This window comes from Terrapene carolina, unplaced genomic scaffold, assembly GCF_002925995.2.
Source record: "Terrapene carolina triunguis isolate 2854851 unplaced genomic scaffold, T_m_triunguis-2.0 Scaffold90, whole genome shotgun sequence".
Taxonomy (NCBI): Eukaryota; Metazoa; Chordata; order Testudines; family Emydidae; genus Terrapene; species Terrapene triunguis.
In genome coordinates this window covers 3,785,004-3,804,539 of record NW_020664441.1, presented here as the reverse complement: position 1 = coordinate 3,804,539, position 19,536 = coordinate 3,785,004, and the positions used below count along the sequence as shown (strand labels likewise).

The window sequence follows — 19,536 nt, the reverse complement described above, 5'->3', positions numbered from 1 at the left end:
CAAAAATGATTAGGGGTCTGGAGCACATGACTTATGAGGAGAGGCTGAGGGAACTGGGATTGTTTAGTCTCCAGAAGAGAAGAATGAGGGGGGATTTGATAGCAGCCTTCAACTACCTGAAGGGGGGTTCCAAAGAGGATGGAGCTCGGCTGTTCTCAGTGGTGGCAGATGACAGAACAAGGAGCAATGGTCTCAAGTTGCAGTGGGGGCGGTCCAGGTTGGATATTAGGAAACACTATTTCACTAGGAGGGTGGTGAAGCACTGGAATGCATTACCTAGGGAGGTGGTGGAGTCTCCTTCCTTGGAAGTTTTTAAGGCCCGGCTTGACAAAGCCCTGGCTGGGATGATTTAGTTGGGAATTGGTCCTGCTTTGAGCAGGGGGTTGGACTAGATGACCTCTTGAGGTCCCTTCCAACCCTGATATTCTATGATTCTATGAAGTCTCTCCATCCGTCGCTCAAGAGGATGTCGCCCTACCACGGCAGCAAAGATTCTCAATAGACGAGACAGGGTAATAAGACCAGTAAAACGGTTAACTTATGATGCACCTGGGGTGACTAGTGAGGAGCCAATACATTTAGCACACAGGCTTGTGGAAGCTAAAGTGGGCTATCTGAGGCCCTTTGAAGGGAACCCGTGAGTTGGTATAATAGGGAGTGTGATTTGTCGGGACGACAAATTCTCGGCTGGGGGGAGGATGTAAGCAGAGTCAGGATAAGCTCTACCCTGACATCGGGTGGTGAATTATGGTGAGGGTGGAAAAGAACTTCAGGGGCTGATCTTGTTTGCATAGGCACACCCACCCGCCTAGCCTGGGACAACAACTGAAAGCGGTTACTTTGGCTGGTGTGGGATCCCCAGTTTCTCTGTTATTGGGGCAGGAAGAATAAAGTGTTGTTACCCTGATCCTGTGAATCAAGGCCAGTGGAACTGTTGTATGACAGAGGGAGTCACCAGTAACTAAGTAGCACTCGCTAGACAAGGGGCATGGGTTACAAAACCCAGTGAATTGAGAGAGGTTGGGGACAGGTATGTGTACCTGATGGCATGGGCCCCTTTTGAGGGCCTGGAACACCAATTGCACTACCCCCCTCTCTCCACTGTTGAATAGCAGAGCTAAGTTTGCTTCCACTAGGAGTCTAGCTAGAAGTTGCTGAACTGAATTCACTTTGGGCCAATGGTGCACCAGGACTGGGGCTCCCCTACTACAAGCTGAAATTACTAAAATTGCTGAGCTGAGATCACTGAGTGCTGTGTTAACCAGTGGGGGAGCCTGAAGATATATTGCTAAGCAGCTGGCAGAGCCAAGCAGTTTGTGGGATGGTTGGAGCGGCCCATGGAACAGCGAGCGGAGCGGCGTGGAGCTGAGCCATTTGCGGGGGCAACTGGAGCGGATCATGGGACGGCTGGTGGAGTGGAGCGGCTGGCAGAGCTGAGCAGTTTGCGGGGACGGCTGGAGGAGCGGAGAGGAGCGGCGTGGCGCGGCACGGCTGGTAGAGCGAAGCCATTCGTGGTAAAGGCTGCAGCAGAACTCCACGGAGAGGTGGGGCAGTCAGCCTCGGACCATGTAAGGTGCCCCTTAGCATCCAGTGTGCCCCCCCCATTTCCGCCCAGGTGGGGGGGGGTAAAACTCTGCAGATAAACTTTTGAACTCTGGGGCGGCACTGACCAGGGACAGAGACTTTGGGGTTGTTGGACTTTGGGGTGATTGGACTTAAGACCCTGAGGGGAAAAGGACACTGCCAAACTTACTTGGAGGTGGGTCTTTTGCTCATGGTTTGTGTTATGAATCCTGTTTGTGGTGTTTCCCCAACATAATGCCGCATTGTTTCCCTCCTTTATTAAAAGGCTTTTGCTACACTCAGACTCCGTGCTTGTGAGAGGGGAAGTATTGCCTCCTAGAGGCACCCAGGGGGTGGTATGTAATTGTCCCAGGTCACTGGGTGGGGGCTCGAGATGGTTTTGCATTGCGTTATTGAAATAGAACCCCTAGATACTGAACCTGGCCCTTGTTGCTGCCAACTCAGAGGGGCAGAAGGGTTACATATATAATTTTAAGTTTACAAGAGGGTTTCATGTGTTTTATAATAATGTTGTTTGCTCCACAGTACAGTCAAAACATGAGAGATCCTTAGACCAGAGGGAAAACAAGCTCAAAAGAAAAAGGAAAGAGACAGCTGAAAAGGAAAATTCACCAGCATCAGTGACTGATGGATGGATGAAGCCCAGTAAATATATTTTGCTTATTGGTTTGGTTGTTCTATGAGGTTTTGTATTTTAAGTAAATACATAGGTGTGGGTGAGAAAGATGGTAAAGTTCAGTTTTGTAAACTGTTGTTTTTTTCCCCCCCTTATAGGCCTGGGCAACTTTTCTGACAATGCTGTAGTCAGAGCTACAAGGACACCTCCTGCAGAACTGCCAAAGAACCAGGAATCTGCTTTGAGACTTTTAACAATGCAAAACCGCACAAGAGTGCAGCTGAAACATCCGGGCGGTCCAAACCTCATTATACGTCAAACCTAAGGACAAAACAAAAGACTCTGGTAAAAAAACAACCATGCCACCACAACTCCAATTCCTTAGCGGCCACCACCACACCAAGCCCTGAGGAAACTGTGAGCGAAAATACCCACATTCACAAACCCAGAGCACGCACTCTAGGGGTTCTGAATGTGTGCAAACCCGGAGCATGCGCTCTAGGGGCTGCGTATTAAAAAAAACAAGGACTAAAAGCTTCTGCAATACTGAGGTATTGCAATCAAACAACCAGAACTCCAGTTCCTCAGCGGCCACCACCACACCAAGCCCTGAGGAAACTGTGAGCAAAAATGCCCATATTCACAAACCCGGAGCATGCGCTCTAGTGGTTGTGAATAAAAAAACCAAGAACTGACAAACCATTCTCCCAAAATCATAAGCTCGTCACAGCTCCCCCATATTCTAGTATTTGGGAAGAGTTTGATGCTTCCCTCAGAAAAGTGATGGATGCTGTATCCTCGGGGAGTCTAAAAGAACGGGATTCTAGAAAGAAATGGGAAAAATATGATGCTTTGTTCAGAACCATGCTGAAAGACAGGAGGGCTGGAAAGGGTGGCTCTGAACAGGCATGACTAGTCGTGGAAAGGGGCCTGGGTAAAAGGGGCACCCTCCAGGGTACACATAAGCTCATGTGTAAACAAAAGGGGGGACAGCGCTTGGGGGATAAACAGATGGCTGCCAAAAAGTTCCAGGCCAGGGTCATTGTAAAAATTTTAAAAAGGGCTAAAGAGATAATGAGGGGGGAAAAAAACAGAGATGCCCCCTACTGGAGGCTCTCAAACTGGCTTGTCTGAAAATGGGGAGGCGGAATCAGACTCTGGTTTAGCAAACTCCCCAGAGGGCTCTCTAGACGGGTCCCGTTCTACTCCCAATGACCCTCATGGAGGCGCCTCAGAGTCTGACTCTCCAATAGCATCTGATGTAGAAGATGCCACTAATGATCCCATAGAGGAACCCCCAAGTAACCCTGAAAATGCTGAGGTGTATATAGAGAGAGTGAGAAGTTGGCAATGTGAATTATCTAGATTTGGGGGGTTGTGAGGAATTTCGTTTTGTCAATCTTGAGCAAATAAATTCAGCTCAGCAGGTTGTTGAAGCCATACACCGGGGAATACAGTTAGGCTAGGTCTACACTACAGCGGGGGTCCGACCTAAGATACGCAACTTCAGCTATGTGAATACCGTAGCTGAAGTTGCGTATCTTAGGTCGACTTACCTGGCTGTGAGGACGGGGGAAAGTCGACCGCTGCCGTCGACTCCGCTGCCGCCTCTTGCCGCGGTGGATTTCCGGAGTCGACGGCAGAGCGATCAGGGATCGATTTTATCGCGTCTTCACTAGACGCGATAAGTCGATCCCAGAAAACCGATTGCCTGCCGCCGGACCCTCCGGTAAGTGTAGACAAGCCCTTAGTGCTCGACGACGTTAATGGTAGGGTAGGCCCTGATGATTATGTTCAGTTACGTTTAGAGAGCCGTAATTTAACTAACCCTTTGTTTTCGGTCAGAAGAACTAGGGATGAGCTGTCTGCTGAGGATTTCTTAAATCAGTCCTCAAAGCTGCTACAGAGCAATAGAGAGTTGCATGTCGATGGGACATTGCGCCTCGTTGTGACAGTTGTAAAAAACAGGGGTGGGGGTGCTCGTAGAGTTTTAAATTCTATCCTTAGTAGTCAAATTATTCATAAAAAGAGACAGTGTTTAGTAGACCTGACTTACACTGGTACCAATCTGTGTTTTGCGGGTGGGCTCTTGGCCGTCATGTCTGATCGTAAACCTACAGACGCGGAATTGTTAGCGGAGGCGAGAAAGTTGCATGAGAAACTGGGGTAGTCAGATCAAAAAAAGGTTATGCTCAGTGACGTAGCCAAGTTTGAACAGCATTTAGGAATTAACATACAGGTGGTGCTGTATACGTCGAAAGGTGGCTGGGGCTTTTTTAAAACGGGGGGCACAGTGTACCCCAAGACTTATTTTATCCTGTTGCACGATGAGCATTACTACGGGGTTCTGGATGTAAAAAAGTTGTTCGTAGCGAAAAATTATTGTGAGTTTTGCCACATGATGTACAGCCACGACCACTCTTGCAGGTATCGTTGACGCCTCTGCTTGAGCGTAAGGTGCTCATACAGCGTGGACGTGCAGCTGCGGTGTCCTAGCTGTAGACTGTATTGTCAGTCCAAAGAGTGTTTAGATAGACATATCGACTGTGCATCAAAAAACCAAGTTGAATGCCTGTCTAAAACTTTGTGTGATAAGTGTCAGTCTTACGTGGACAAGCGGCATAGGTGTAAAGGGAGGCGGTGTAAGCAGTGTCAGGGTTTGATCGTTGGTGATGTAGACAGTCACCTCTGTTTTATGGACAGCCTCAGAAAGCCCGAATCTTCAGAAAAGTATATTTTTTATGATTTCGAATGCACGCAGGAGACCAGGTTGCACACTCCCAATTAAATTTTTTGCTATGTCCCTAAAGCCAGAAAAATCCTGGAATTTAAGGGCGATGAGTCTTTCTGTGTTTAAGACCTTTATTGGCAAAGAGTTTCGGGACTACACGTTCCTAGCACACAATTCTAAAGGTTATGATGCGTACTTCATTGTTAGACAGTTACTGAAGGAAAAGATGTGCCTAGAACTGATCACTCAGGGTAGTAAACTAATGTGCATGGAAGTTAAACGGGCATTCGTTTTATAGACTCTTTAAACTTCTTGCCCATGAAGCTTAGCAAGCTACCACAGGCGATGGGGTTTGAAGGGTGCAAAGGGTATTTTCCACATTTTTTTTTAACACGTTAGAAAATCAAAATTACGTGGGGCCTATCCCTGGTATGGAGCACTATGGTGTAGAAAGCATGATGCCCAGAGAAAAAGCAGAGTTTCTCGACTGGTATCGGGACCACAGCTCTGAGGCGTTTGACTTGCAGAAAGAGCTCACATATTACTGTCAGCAGGATGTCAAAATTTTGAGACAGGCCTGTATCCTATACAGAAAAGAGATTATGAAAATGACGGAGAAGGGAGATGTAGTAGAGAGAGAGAACCTGGTAAATTCACCGAGATAAAACTGTGTATAGATCCATTCCGGTACATAACACTGGCATCTGTCTGCATGGCTATGTACAGGTTTATGTTTTTGGAGCCTAACACGGTAGCTCTTCTCCCTCCAGACAACTATCACAGGCAGAAAAAGAGATATTCGACCCCATCTATTCAGTGGCTGTTGTATATCTCTCACAAAGAAAATATACAAATACGGCACGCTTTACAGGGTGGGGAACTACAGGTAGGCCCCTACTTTAGACGGTTATGCCAATGTTGATGGGGTACGCACAGCCTTTGAGTTTAATGGGTGTTTTTTCCACGGCTGTGTCACTTGTTTTTGTGAAAAAGCACAAAACCCTATGACGGGGACATCTTTTGGGTTTCTTTATTACAAGACGCAGCTCAAGACCAACTATCTGAAACGACTTGGTTTTGTAGTGAGGACTCTTTGGGAGACGAGTGGGAGGTGATGAAAGAAACAGACAGGGAGCTTGCAGACTTTTTAAACCGAGCCCAGTTACCCCAGCCTCTCGTGCCTAGGGAATGCTCTTTTTGGGGGGAGGACAAATGCTATCCGCCTATATTACAAGCCTAACCCCGGGGAAGAAATCCACTATTATGATTTTACCAGTCTGTACCCTTTCGTAAACAAAACCAAAGAATACCCTATCGGACACCCCGATATAGTTTGACAAATTTGGACCCCTTGCAAATTATTTTGGAATTGCAAAAGTTAAAGTGTACCCTCCGCGAGGCCTCTTTTTCCCATTGTTACCTGTCAGAGTGGGTGGCAAGCTTATGTGCCCGCTATGCCGAACCTGTGCAGAAACCAAGCACATGCACCCATACTGACGAGGAGCAGGCCATCCTGGGGACTTGATGCACAGTGGTATTGAACGTGGCCATAGCGAAGGGGTACGCGGTGGCTAAAATCTATGAAATCTGGCATTTTAATGAAAAATCTGAAACTCTTTTCAGAGTACATAAAATTACACCTCCACCAGAAACAAGAGGCTTCAGGGTATCCCAGTTGGTGCACAGACGAGGAAAAACAAAATAGAAATCGCTAATGTACTTATCAGAAAGAAGGCGTGGGTTTACGCCAACATGAGACCAGATCAAACCCTGCTAAATGCCAAATTGCTAAACTGTTTTTAAATTCCCTGTGGCGTAAATTCGGCCAAAGAACCAACCTACCCAGCACCAGCATCATGAGAGACCCTGACGAACTCTTGCAGTACCTGTTTCCCCCCAATTATGAGGTTTCATCCTGCGAGTTTATCGATGATAAAACAGCGTGCGTGTCTTGGAAGCATGCAAAAGAATGGTACTCTGTCTCTGGCAATACCAATGTTTTCATAGCCTGTTTCACCACCGCTTATGCCCGCTTAGAAATTATACAGCCTCCTAAATGGTTTGCAAGAGCGGTGCCTGTACCGCGACACTGACTCGGTGATATTTGTGAAAAGGGAGGGTGACTGGAATCCCCCTCTGGGGGATTATTTAGGGGACCTCACGAGCGAGATCCCGCCAGAATCAACACATCACCGAGTTTGTGTCGGCAGGCCCGAAAACCTATGGGTATAAGCTGTCGGGTGGAAAGGCCTGTATGAAAGTCAAAGGTATTACCCTAAACGTAGCAAACAGTGAAAAGATCAACTTTGACAGTTTGAAAGATCTAGTCCTGGACTATTGCATGGGTCTGCAAGAAAACACCTCAAAAAAGATAGAGGTGCAGCAGCCCTCTATCGTAAGAAACAAAAACCAGTGGCAAATAGAGACAAAAACCCTTAAAAAAACAAAACAAAAAGTGGTTTACAACAAGAGGATCCTAGGAGAAGGTTTTAAAACCCTGCCCTACGGCTTTTGAAAAAAAAATGGATACGAGGTAGAAGCACCCCTTTTCTGCAATTCTCGCGGGGCCTAGCAACTGCGGGAAAAGTTACTTTATAAAAAACGTGTTGGATAATGCCAAACAAACACTATCTGTTATGCCTGAGAATATCGTGTGGTGTTACAGTTGTTGGCAACCTCTGTATAAAGAACTGCTTTGTAAATATCCCTTTATCAATTTTGTGGAGGGGCTGCCTGATGCTTTTGACGATGACCGTTTGTTTCCTACTAATAAAGTAAATATGATTATCGTAGATGATCTGATGAACTCTGCTTGTGAAAGCGATGAAATCGAGAAAGCCTTTACCAAGTACGTGCATCACAGAAACCTGAGCATTATGTATATAGTTCAAAACGTATTTTGTCAGGGAAAAAAGAGTCTCACAATTAACCTAAACACAAAGTACATGGTTCTGTTCAAAAACCCCAGGGATAAATTACAAATCGCTACGCTCGCTCAGCAAATGTACCCTGGCAAAGCTCAATTCTTTCTAGAAGCTTTTGAGGATGCTACCAAAAGACCTTATGGCTACTTGGTGGTGGATTTAAATGCTTCCACACCAGAAGCTTATAGACTAAGAACTGGTCTTTTCCCTCCAGACTGGCCGGCGGTTTATACTTTAAAAAGAACAACAGCCGGGTATAAAAAGAGATGACTTATCGGCAGGCCCCTTTTTAACAGCCGGGGCTGCTGACCGAAAACATGTCTAGCTGCGTGAAGAGAAACCTGGGCCTTTTAAAATTACTTAGCAAATCGTCCCCACAGTAAAGGAGGGCTATTCTGTGTTCGGCCTCTGATGATCTAGTAGCGGCCATCTCAGAAATAGCGCTCAATACCTTAAAAGGAAGCGTACCTTTAACACAGAATCAAGTGCGTGTGCTGAAAAAGAAACGCACACTTATAAAAACTGTGTAATAAAAGGGTTTCACTTAAAAGAAAAAAGCATCTGGTGAAGCAGTCTGGGGGGTTTATCGGACCTCTGTTAAGTTTTGCTATCCCTCTGATAACGGGGCTTTTAATTAATCGATAATGGAGTATGCAGAAAAAATGTTCCTGGTGCCCAGCCACCAGTTGGAGCAATTAAGGGCTCCCCCTCCGGCAGAGGAAAATATCAGAACAACTGCAACTCGCTTACTGGATGCTGAAATGAAGTCTGTTCTTCAAAGAACTGACTTGGCTGAATACGAAAAGGCTAAACTTTACGGCGCCGTGCTTCAAAGGTACCTAATATACGTGAAGCAGAGCTATGCGGATAAAGGGAAAATAAGTCTGTTTCTACCGGAACAGGAACAAAGTGTGACTGCCAAACCCCCAGAAACACCAAAGAACTCAACCTCTGTTGCTCAGGAGGTGTTGGATAACGTGAATAAGCGTTATAAGAAAAATGCAATAGTATTGCTAAATAAGCTGGGCCAGGATAAAAATCTCTCTTCATGGAACAATAAAGGGTCTTTTGTGTACAAAGGCTCTGTGGTTAATGGTTCTAACATGCTCGACTTAGTCAGGGCCGTCACCCAGACTCGCTCTGTTCCTAGCAGACATGTACCTAAAGGATGGGATGTGTTTATGAATGCCATGGCGGAACTGAACGTACCATCTTCTGTCATGGGCAATGCGGCCAACAGAGATCTTTTGGAACGCCTCAAGGCCTCGACTGCTGACAGCGGGGTGGATCGAGAAACCGTGACCCCTTTTTTGCCATCTAAAAAACGAAAATTGGCTAAAAGAGCTGAATGGCTCAGTGTGTAATGTTTTTCACATTCTAATTTTTTTTTTAAAAAAAAAACTGGTAATGTTTTGCTTTAAATAAAACATTTCTATACTTTTTCTCAATTGGTCATTGTTTGTTTTGTTTTGTTTTTTAAAAAAACCACCAAACATCAATTGTCTTTAAACCCCTCACCTGGGGTGCTTTATTGGGTAACATGGCATGAAAATCATTGCAAGATACACATGTCTGGGCTTGTTGAAACATGCTTTGAGCAAGGCTAGGCATGCCCAAGAATTTAAATTTATTTTTTACAAAATTCATCACCATCCGGTCATTTTGCACTAAGTCATTAGAATACAATTTTAAAATCCGGTCAAAAGATAAACCCTTGCTACAATGATGTAAGAAAAACACGCAGTGATAGCCGCAGGCGACGGAGCGGGGGTCTTGTAATTGTCTATTGTGAAACACTATGTCTGTGGCATTTTTGTTTAAAAATTTCATAATGCTTTTAGGAAACAACACACTGTTCGGGGGGTGCCCATAGGAGTCAAAAAACTCTCCACGGTTACACTCCACCAGATACAAGGCAAGCCAGTGTTCACCTGGTTGGTTGCGTGGATGCGTGTTCACCACCAAACCTAGGGGTCTCTGATACAGCTTGCCTCCAGGGAGCCAATCACAAGGGAACACATCTAAGAAATTCTTTTTTGTGTAAGGGTCGGTTGATAAGGCACATGAGAGCTGCACGGTGTCCATGTTCACATGTAGTCAAACAGAGCGTTTCTCCTCTGATTAATCTCTATGACATTGTCAAAAACTTCATACACAATCATATTGACAGTAACCGTTAAAGCCTTCCCAAAACGTATTTCTGCTCTCAGGTTCCTGGTTTTAATCAGGGAATAGTGATCAGCGCATTCCTGGTCGGGAGACAGGTCAAAGGCAAACAAGGTGTAACCCTGTGCAAACTCCTCACGGTCGATTAACAGAGAACAATCTTTCATGTGTTTACCAGCCGTCTGTACCAAATTCATGTATTCTCTCACACAGCATCCTGCCTCGAAGTCCGGTTGCAGAGGCTTGGTCAGTATCTGTTCACCATCCACATACAAGGCCACAAAATTAATATCGTAATGTTTAAAATGAAAGGGATTTTTAGCGTAATTTCCGCTAAAGGCAGCGTTATCCACAAACCCTAAGACAAGCATTTTGGGTAACTGTCCCAAGAACAGGTTCTCCTGGTTACTGACCCTGCTGCCCGCAGGGATGCTAAACACTTTCATTCCCACACGGTCCACAGGGTATTTAGCATTAGCTGTAAGCAGGGCCTCCGCGTGCCCCAGACGGACGCCTGGGGCCACCCGTACTTTCTTCACAAAAAGTGACGCTGATACAATGCGCAGTTTAAAGCCTCCAGCCGCACTGCCCATTAAACAGAAAGCGTCTTTACTGCGCGTCAGTTTAATTTTCACATCCACTCCGTTTAACAAAAAGTTTTTCTTGAAAAAACAGGTCGCTATGTAGATGGCCCAGCAGCTCTACCGTTCTGCTCTGGGCCGTCGGCTTTGCACGCCTCACAAACCCTGGATTCCCTCCATCCAACTCTGTTTCTTCATGTTGTCCAGCAGTGTCTTTGTAAAACAGGCCGGCGGAAAATTGCGTGGCGAGGGTGTTGTCGCTGTAATTGAGCACCGATTCTATAAAGGCCCTGTAAGGGTAACGGTCGTTGCTTTGGCTTATGAGGCGGTCTCCCAGCGTAACATCCAACTGACTGAAAATAGAGGCCACGGGGTAATTCACCAGGCCCACTTCGGCGTCCACGGCGAGTTCAGTTCCGTCTCCTTTTACAATCTTGCAACACAGGTACAGCAGCGAGTTGTTTAAATCCATATAATCTATGCCATTCCCTGCTATAAAAAGTCAATGGGGGCAGACTCCGTAACGGCTGATAGAGGCGGCACCTCGATGTAGATGCTTTTCTCAATGCTGGTCTGCGTAGGGGCTATTTGAAACAAGTCTAGTTCGGATTTGGTGCACTCTTCAGACCCGCAGTGAACAAAAGCCATGTTGATTAAAATATGTCTCTTTTACCAGGCAGAGAGCATCTCCACTTTCGCCCAGGCTTCCTCTTGAACTTTCACTTATGGCCGGCCCTGCGTGTCAAAGCCCTTCTTTTAAAGGGGTTCGGGGGACCTGTGCGTCGCAGGTATGACGTATTTCTCTCTCTTTTTCCTTTTAATGTACATCAGCCCCGATCCTTCCTGTGAAGCTGTATTCCCCACCTTCTCCAGAACAGCACGGGAGACATGACCTACCACATCTTTAGCGATGTTTTGAGTGGCGGTTTTTACGTGGGGTTTAATAATCTCTAACCCCCTCCTCAAAAGCGGTACAGCTTTTTGAAAGAGGCTACAAAATATTCCACCCACACCAGCCCCATACATCACAGGAAGGGCGTATCCAGCCTGGGCTTTGTAATAGTTCCTGTTGATGGTGGGGTCGCCATAATTTTTTAGGATCGCCATAATAGTGTTTTGCTTTTTAGAAACCTCGCTCTCTCCGCGGCCGCAAATGCAGCTTGACGATCACCTTGCTGAAGCGAAATGAGACACGTCTGTTCTGATCTGTCTTTATTTCAATGGTGATGGTGTCGATGTGGTGTTTACTGACAGGGACGTAATGAGGTTTATCGTAGGTGATGGTAACAAACTCGTTGTTCCTTCCTCGGACAGGGATGCAGCGTAACAGGGGAACAGAAAAGTCCCCCACAAACTGGTGTTCTACGATATCCGTGTACAGATACAAGGAGTTAAAACCTCCTGTGATGTCTGCTGAGAAGGGGAATTTTTGGACGTTGCGCTTGGGGCCCAAACCCAGAATGTTAGCTAGCTCCCCGCCAGTAGAAAACACATACATAAAATCGGTAGATTTAAGTCTCACTTTTCTACCCACAGGGTTGCAGTTCATGACCACCTCAGGCGGTCCGGGATGACGAGCCACGGTGCTGTTCATATGCTCCAGTAATTCGGATATGGTCAAGTAATAACCTCGGCGTAGGATGAAATTCCACGTCGTATCTCCAAAGGTGATTTTGAAAGGGGTGTCTTCGTTGATAGTATTCTAGCTGTGCGGATATTGTATTTCCACTAACCCCACCTTCCAGGCACCCGGGAGATCCAAGGGCTTAATTAGCCGTATTGTAAAGTTTGAGATGGTGTTTTGGGGGAAAACTGCAGAGCTGGCATTGCTGGGCAAAGTAATGTAAAACCCGCCATCGCTCATTTCTTTCTCTCTCTCTCTGTCTCTGTCTTTGCAGAAGGAATCTTTTTTGTTCGTGTCTAAATGTCACAGAGTTGAGAAGCTTCCACCCAGCTGTTAAACTTATCAGGCCACCCCAACCATTTCACCAGTAGCTGCTTTTTTCTGCCTTTTCCTTTCTCCGCTAGAACTTTTTCAATCCTGTAAATCCTGTCTCGTTTGGGGTTTACTTTTTGTAATTCTTCAGGGTAAAAAGATCCAGTAACTGCCTCACCCTCATAATCTTTTAATTGGTATACAGGTCTCTGGCCCCTGGTTAAGGCTTCATCCACTGAATATCTCATCGGTAAACGTCTGTTCATAACCTTTTTCAAAAGCGCCTTTGGTTTTAGATAGTCTCATGTGGTCACCTTTTCTAAAAGGGGCAACAACCGGTTTTATTTTAAAACCATCTCCGTAAACCGTTTTCCATACCTTCAGAGAATTTGAAGGGTTAACATCAACGGGTCTGGTACGTATAGTTCTGTGAAAGCTCTGGTTGTAACTCTTTATAAAGTCAGGTAAGATGTCAATGTAGTGAAAGGTGTTATGGGCTGTAAAATATCTCCACATCCTAGTTTTTAAAGTTCTGTTAAATCGCTCCACAACCCCTGCTTTGACTTCATTATTCGTAACAAAATGGTGAACTCCATGCCGCTTTAACAATCTGCTTAAAGGTTTGTTTAAAAATTCTTTCCCCCTTCCGGAGGGGTCACCCTGATCGGTTTATAATTTTTGAGGCACGCGACCTTCGCCGAAAATAGCTTTAAAGGCCTTGGATACCTCACCACACGTCTTGTCTTTTAGGCCTAAGGCCCAGGCATATTTGGATAGAATGTCTATCACTGTTAAGATGTACTTAAAACCGCTTTTGTGTTTGGAGAACCGGTGCATATCCACCAAATCTGCCTGCCACTGCGCATGCACATCTGAAACAATGGTCCTGTTTCTTTTAAAACATATTCGAGCCGGTTTGTGTAAAGTGTAAGCATCCTGGTCTGAAAACCATGCTGTTACCTGTCTTCTGTTTAAAGTTTTACTATGCTTTCTGGCCACTTGAAAAAGAGGGTTGACCCTGCCGAAGCTCCCAACTTCCCCGGGGGCGTAATATATTTTCTTTAACAGAGCCGTCTGTGTAGACATGACTGTTACTGGTACCGTCTTTTACTACCACGAGTATGAAAGGGGACACATTCATATTGACACATTTAAATAAGTTTTATTAATAGCCTGGTTTAACACAACCTTTTACAGCCGCCTGTAAAAATGGATGACATGACCCCTACCATAAGGGAGTCTAAGATGGTTCATTCTTCCATTTTGTCCTTTTCGGCTTGAGATCTGTGTCTCAGACATGAGCAAAAACAGCTGACGCACAATATATTTACTCCCACAGGGCTACCGATGTGTAAATTCTCAAAGGCCTCTAAAAAGGCATCGTCGAGCTGTTGAGAGATTTTCAGAAAAGAAACCGTGTAAGCACCCCCACTGCTTGTTTTTAATTTACGCAAGCTCCGCTTCCTAACCCAACTACCCACCCCTCCTTGACTGTCGCTTCTTAATCATTCATTTACCTGAGCGCCGTCTTTTCCGTTCGCCTTGTCCGCCGGTGCCTCCCCCGAGCCGCAATCGCCTTCCACCTCTGAGGGGGTGGACAAAGAGAGGCCGTCACACTCATCGGGGTGCCTCACAAGGGTTTCAGGGTCGGGTTCCGGCGTATCCATCAATGGTTGGGTCAAATGGTCCTCCTCGGAACTGTCGCTGATGTAGCATTTTCTCCACACAAGTCCAAAGGTGCTCGGGGATAAAACAAAGTCCGAAGTTCTCACGAGGGTGGTGAAGGAGTCCATGTTTCCTCTCAGCAGCCTTTCTGTGATTTCGAAAACACGTGTACTTGGTAAGAGATGGCCTCCTCCTCTGTCCGGCGCTGGGACTTATGGGGTAATGGTGCTTCACTCTGATTAGAGGAGGGCCTTGGGAGGAGTTTATAGTGGGGTCACATGACCCCCTTCCGGAGGGGTCACCCTGATTGGTCAAAATCTCCTCTTGGGGCGGTCCTGTCAGGACGAAACCCCTCCTGATTGGTAGAGAGTGATGGGGGGAGTTCTTAGAGGAGTCACACGACACACCTTGCTTCCGGTCAGGTGGCACCTTGACCCCGGAAGTAATACCCCCATGGAGTGGGACTTCCGGTGACAGGAGGGAGGGGCTAAGGGGTCAAGGGGCGGAGTTAGGGTTTGATTGACGGTAGGGTCATTATACTACTAGTTAGAATTTAGACTGCTAATTTATTTTGTTTGTTTCAACTGTGATCTCTATGCCTGCTACTTATAATCACTTAAAATCTATCTTTCTGTAGTTAATAAATCTCTTTTCTATGTTACCTAAAGCAGTATGTTTTTGGTTGAAGTGCTGGGAATCTCAGCTCACATTACAATGTCTGGTGCATGTCCATTTTCCTATGAAGGTGTGTCAAAATTAATGAATTTGCAATGCCTATGGAAGCCTTGAGCAATGTAAGACAGTGCAGTTCTGGGGTGCAAGGCTGGGGAGTTGGGGGAAAATGGCTGGAGCCTCTGTATTGATGGTTCATGAGTGGCTGGGTGTGACGATGCGGTTCTGGCGAGACCCAACTGAGAGTGCCAATTCAGGACAAATTGCTAAAACAGGGCAGTTACAGCCCAAGGCTGGGGTTTCTCCACCTCTAAGGCAAACCAAACCAGCCACACAAAGAGGACTTTGGTTTCACCCCACTGGCTAACCACAAGTCATACAAACAATTCCCTTAGACACTCCAGTATCACCACCAGTGCCACTCGTTTTGGGGACAAATGGTTATGAAAACCAATATCCCAATATACACAAAAAAGGTTCTCTCGATCCCAAAGGACCAAGCCCCAGACCCAGGTCACTATACAACTCAGATCTTTCCCACAAATCACGCTGTTGCCAATCCTTTAGAATCTAAAATCTAAAGGTTTATTCATAAAAGGAAAAAGACAGAGATGAGAGTTAGAATTGGTTAAATGGAATCAATTACATACAGTAATGGCAAAGTTCTTGGTTCAGGCTTGCAGCAGCGATAGAATAAACTGCAGGTTCAAATCAAGTCTCTGGAATCGATCCCCAGCTGGGATGGGTCATCAGTCCTTTGTTCAGAGCTTCAGTTGTAGCAAAGTCCCTCCAGAGGTAAGAAGCAGGATTGAAGACAAGATGGAGATGAGGCATCAGCCTTATATAGTCTTTTCCAGGTGTAAGAACACCTCCTCGTCCTTACTGTGGAAAATTACAGCAAAATGGAGTCTGGAGTCACATGGGCCAGTCCCTGCATACTTTGCTGAGTCTCAAGGCATATTTGCCTTCTCTCAATGGGTCCATTGTATAGCTGATGGTCCTTAATGGGCCATCAAGCAGGCTAGGCAGAGCTAACACCAGCTTGTCTGGGATGTCACCCAGAAACATAGCATAAGTTTGAAATACAGACAGTATAGAGCCAATATTCATAACTTCAACTACAAAATTGATACACACATATAGACAGCATAATCATAACCAGTAAACCATAACCTTGTCTAAGACACCCCATTTGACCCCCTTTATACAAGATTTGGGTGCCACTACAGGACCTTGGTTGCAACAATGATCTATATAGTCCCAGATTATATCAATAACGTCACACTGGGAGATCGTTCATGTAACTTATCTGAGTGTGTCCCTGCCTGTGGATGGCTGTGTAACTGCAGTGTCTATCAGAGGTTTGTAAAAAGCAACAAAGAGTCCTGTGGAACCTTATAGACTAACAGATGTATAGGAGCATAAGCTTTCGTGGGTGAATACCCACTTCGTCAGACGCATGTAATAGCGTCTGAGGTTTGTAGCTTGACATCAGCATCACAGTGTGAGGCACAGCCCAAGCTGGTGGGTTTGGAGTACTTAGTGGTCCCATAGTCCAGGTTGCACACTGGGGACCCTGTCGAAGGGGAGTCCCTGCTTCAGCCCCCACATAGGGACCCCAACACCAGAGGTGTCATTTCAGAAAAACTCAGGGGGTGGGGGGTTGAACATTACAGGTGATAATATCCTGCAATGCAAAGTGGGGCAAAAAGTGGAGCAGATAGACCCATGAAAAGTTGGGGGGGGTACCAAGGCCCAGGGGGGGAAATGCCCCCTTACTCTATTGCAAATGAGGCCCGACTTGCACCTATGGAGCTCTGCACCCTGGCAAGCAGCCCAGGCAAAGCACAGACAGCCACTGACCACTCTCAGACTTGCTCTGTTAGTGTGTCTGTGTGTCTGCGTTTATCTGGTTCTAGGGCTGGAGGAACCCAGCCCTGGGGAACCTAGGTCCTGCAGGATAGCTCCATTGGGAGGGGACTTGCAGAAGGAAGGAGCAGAGCTCCGTATGAAGACACAAGTGACATAAGCAGTACATTAATAGAATTACAGACCCCCCCCCCCCCCGAGGAGTAACCCTAATAAATGACCATACCCCAAAGTAATGGGCACATCTGGTAACAGTGCTCTCCTTCAGCGGATACCATCACACCGAGATCCATGGGCCCCGTCACACTGTTCAGAGCCTCCTGTACTTTCAGGATTGTCCCAGGCTAGGGATCTGGAGATAGCAAAGCAGCTGCTGCTGATTAATTTAATACAATTTTACAGCTGAGTGCCATGTCAGCTATGGTTAAAATAGAGAAGGCTTCTGTTTAAAACCAATTTTTCTAAGTGCTCTGAAATCCCCATGCTTCCTTGGATAGTCTTGAAATTTGGGGGGCCTCCTGCGGATCTGATATAGGGTTACCGACCCACATTTGAGACCATTTGAACAAGAGGTTCCTGAACTACAGCCACCTGCCATCTGAAAAAACAGCTTTTCTTCAAGTTCACATCTTTTACCAAATATTTTTGTGCACACCTGTCCAGGGCCAGTGCTACCATTTAGGCAAACTAGGCGGTTTCCTAGGGCGCCAAGATTTGGGGGCCGCAAAAAGCAGTGCCCCCAATTTTTTTTACATCATTCCTACGCCCCCTCCCCGAGTGTGTGGTCGCCGCTCCACTTCTCCCACCTCCCAGGCTTGCAGCACCAATCAGCTGTTTGGCGCCGCAAGCCTGGGAGGGGAGGAGGCGGAGCAGAGGTGAGCTGGGGTGGGGAGCTGCCGCAGGGGGGGTGCCTCAGGGTGGGGGGCGGAGCTGCCCCAGGGGGGGTGCCTCAGGGTGGAGGGGGGGTGGGGAGCTGCCGCAGGGCTGGTGGGGGGGCGCAAGGTGTAAGTTTCACCTAGGGCATGAAACTTCCTTCCATCGGCTCTGCACCTGCCTTCAAAAATGCTGATGCCTTAATGGGATGGGAAGGAGAGAGTGAGGTGGAAATTCTGGTGGGAAGACAGGGGATGGGGGCTGTAAGTTGCAGGAGATGGTGGAGGAGGGGAGATGTAATTACACATGTATTATACATGTAATAAATAGCCACCAAGTTTTTGGGTCATAGACCAACTACATGCTCCAAACATTACAAAGCACGAGCATTATCCCCATTCCACTGTTACCAAGTGTACGTGGTGAAGGGGGGTAAGCAATGCCCCGATACACCCATAACACACCTACTCACACTCTGTCGTTGCACTGTATTGAACAGGGATTCCCTACCCTTACCCTGAACACAAACACCAAGGGCTGGTCTACACTACAGAGGTAGATTGAGCCGGTGAAAAATCCCCACTCCAGAAGGATGTAGTTACACCGCCCTAAGTCCCCGTGCAGACAGAACTAGGAGGGCGTAAGAACTGTCGCTGCAGCGTTTTCAGTGTAGAGACGGCTTGATCCTGCTCCACATCACATCTGCTCAATTTTACAATCCCTTCAACCTCATCCCCCTCAGGTACATGATGCCATCTAACACTACACTGTCATTTACCTTTCATTCGTGCCCACCTCACTGATGACAATCCCCCTGGCAAGAAGACCCCGTGCCCCATTAGTGACACAACGTGCACAACTCAGTGCTATAAGGAGGTGAAATGGATCTCTCAGGGTACCCGGGCACCTTTCCTTTGATCACACACCTGGTGGCAGAAAGAGGGACTCACCTCCGCCAAGTGGAACAGCCCCCTGAAACCACCTTGTCTCAGTCACAGCTCTGCCGAGCTGCTCCAACTAACCCCTCCCTCATTCAGTAGAGCGACACCTAACACGCTGAGGACAGCTGGAGCCCAGGCGCTCTTGGCAGCTCCAGGGGCAGGGTTAAGGACCATTGGCAGGCACCTTAACTCCTCATTGCTTGGTTTTCAGATGGGAGAGTTTTGCTGGGCTCGACATTGTAGAAGGGTGCGTGGAACCTCTGGGCAATGTTAACTCCACGGTTTGCCAGTGACTTAGCACTGACTGCCTGGCATACAAGGGAGCAGGAGATGTGGACACAGCTCTGCTACAGCTTGGAACAAAGTCACAGCGTGCGAGGGAGGTGACTGTGCGAGGGAGGTGAATGTGTGAGAACCCCAGAGACTCAGCATCCCAGGAAGTCACACGGGAACGCAGAGACAAAAGGAAGGACACCCAAGACGGATCCCACAGAGCTGGGGGTATTGAGGCAGTTGTTGCTGCCAACACAACCTCTGCCTTCAGCTCAGCTTTGCCAAGCCAACCTGAGGATTCTCTGATGCCAGATTCCAGCTGAATAATAAATGTGACTCCATGTTGCTGCAGATACCGATTGCATTGCTCCCGGCAGATAACGAACCATGACAGCCCCATGCCAAGGAGTTTCCATCTTGTCGTAGGTAGAAACCTGCCCAGCCCAGACCCCATGGCTGCTCCCCAATGCTGATAGGGACCAGGTGAGATCCCGGCCACAGCATGGGTATAACGAGGAAAGAGTGTCCCAGGAAACACAACCCTCGGGGGACAGGGCTGGGAGAGACACAGAGCCGAGGCAAAGATGAAGCCAAGGAGAGAGGCCCAGACTGGGGGCTCCCAACACAACCCTCAATCAAAGCAATAGACAGAAACTGCAAGCTAGGAAGGAGCTGCAGTGGGGGAGCCCAGGGCTGGGACAGCAG

At 47.1% G+C, this 19,536-nt stretch overlaps 1 protein-coding gene across 1 annotated transcript in view; it reads left to right on the top strand.

Moving 5' to 3' along the window:
- The first annotated feature begins 7,711 nt into the window (after nt 1–7,711).
- Nucleotides 7,712–19,536, top strand: part of LOC112123190 (glycine N-acyltransferase-like) — a 21,058-nt gene continuing 9,233 nt past the window's right edge. Inside the window, exon 1 of the mRNA XM_029911232.1 lies at nt 7,712–7,779. Coding sequence (XP_029767092.1) covers nt 7,712–7,779 — 68 coding nt within the window. The remainder of the gene's footprint in view (nt 7,780–19,536) is intronic.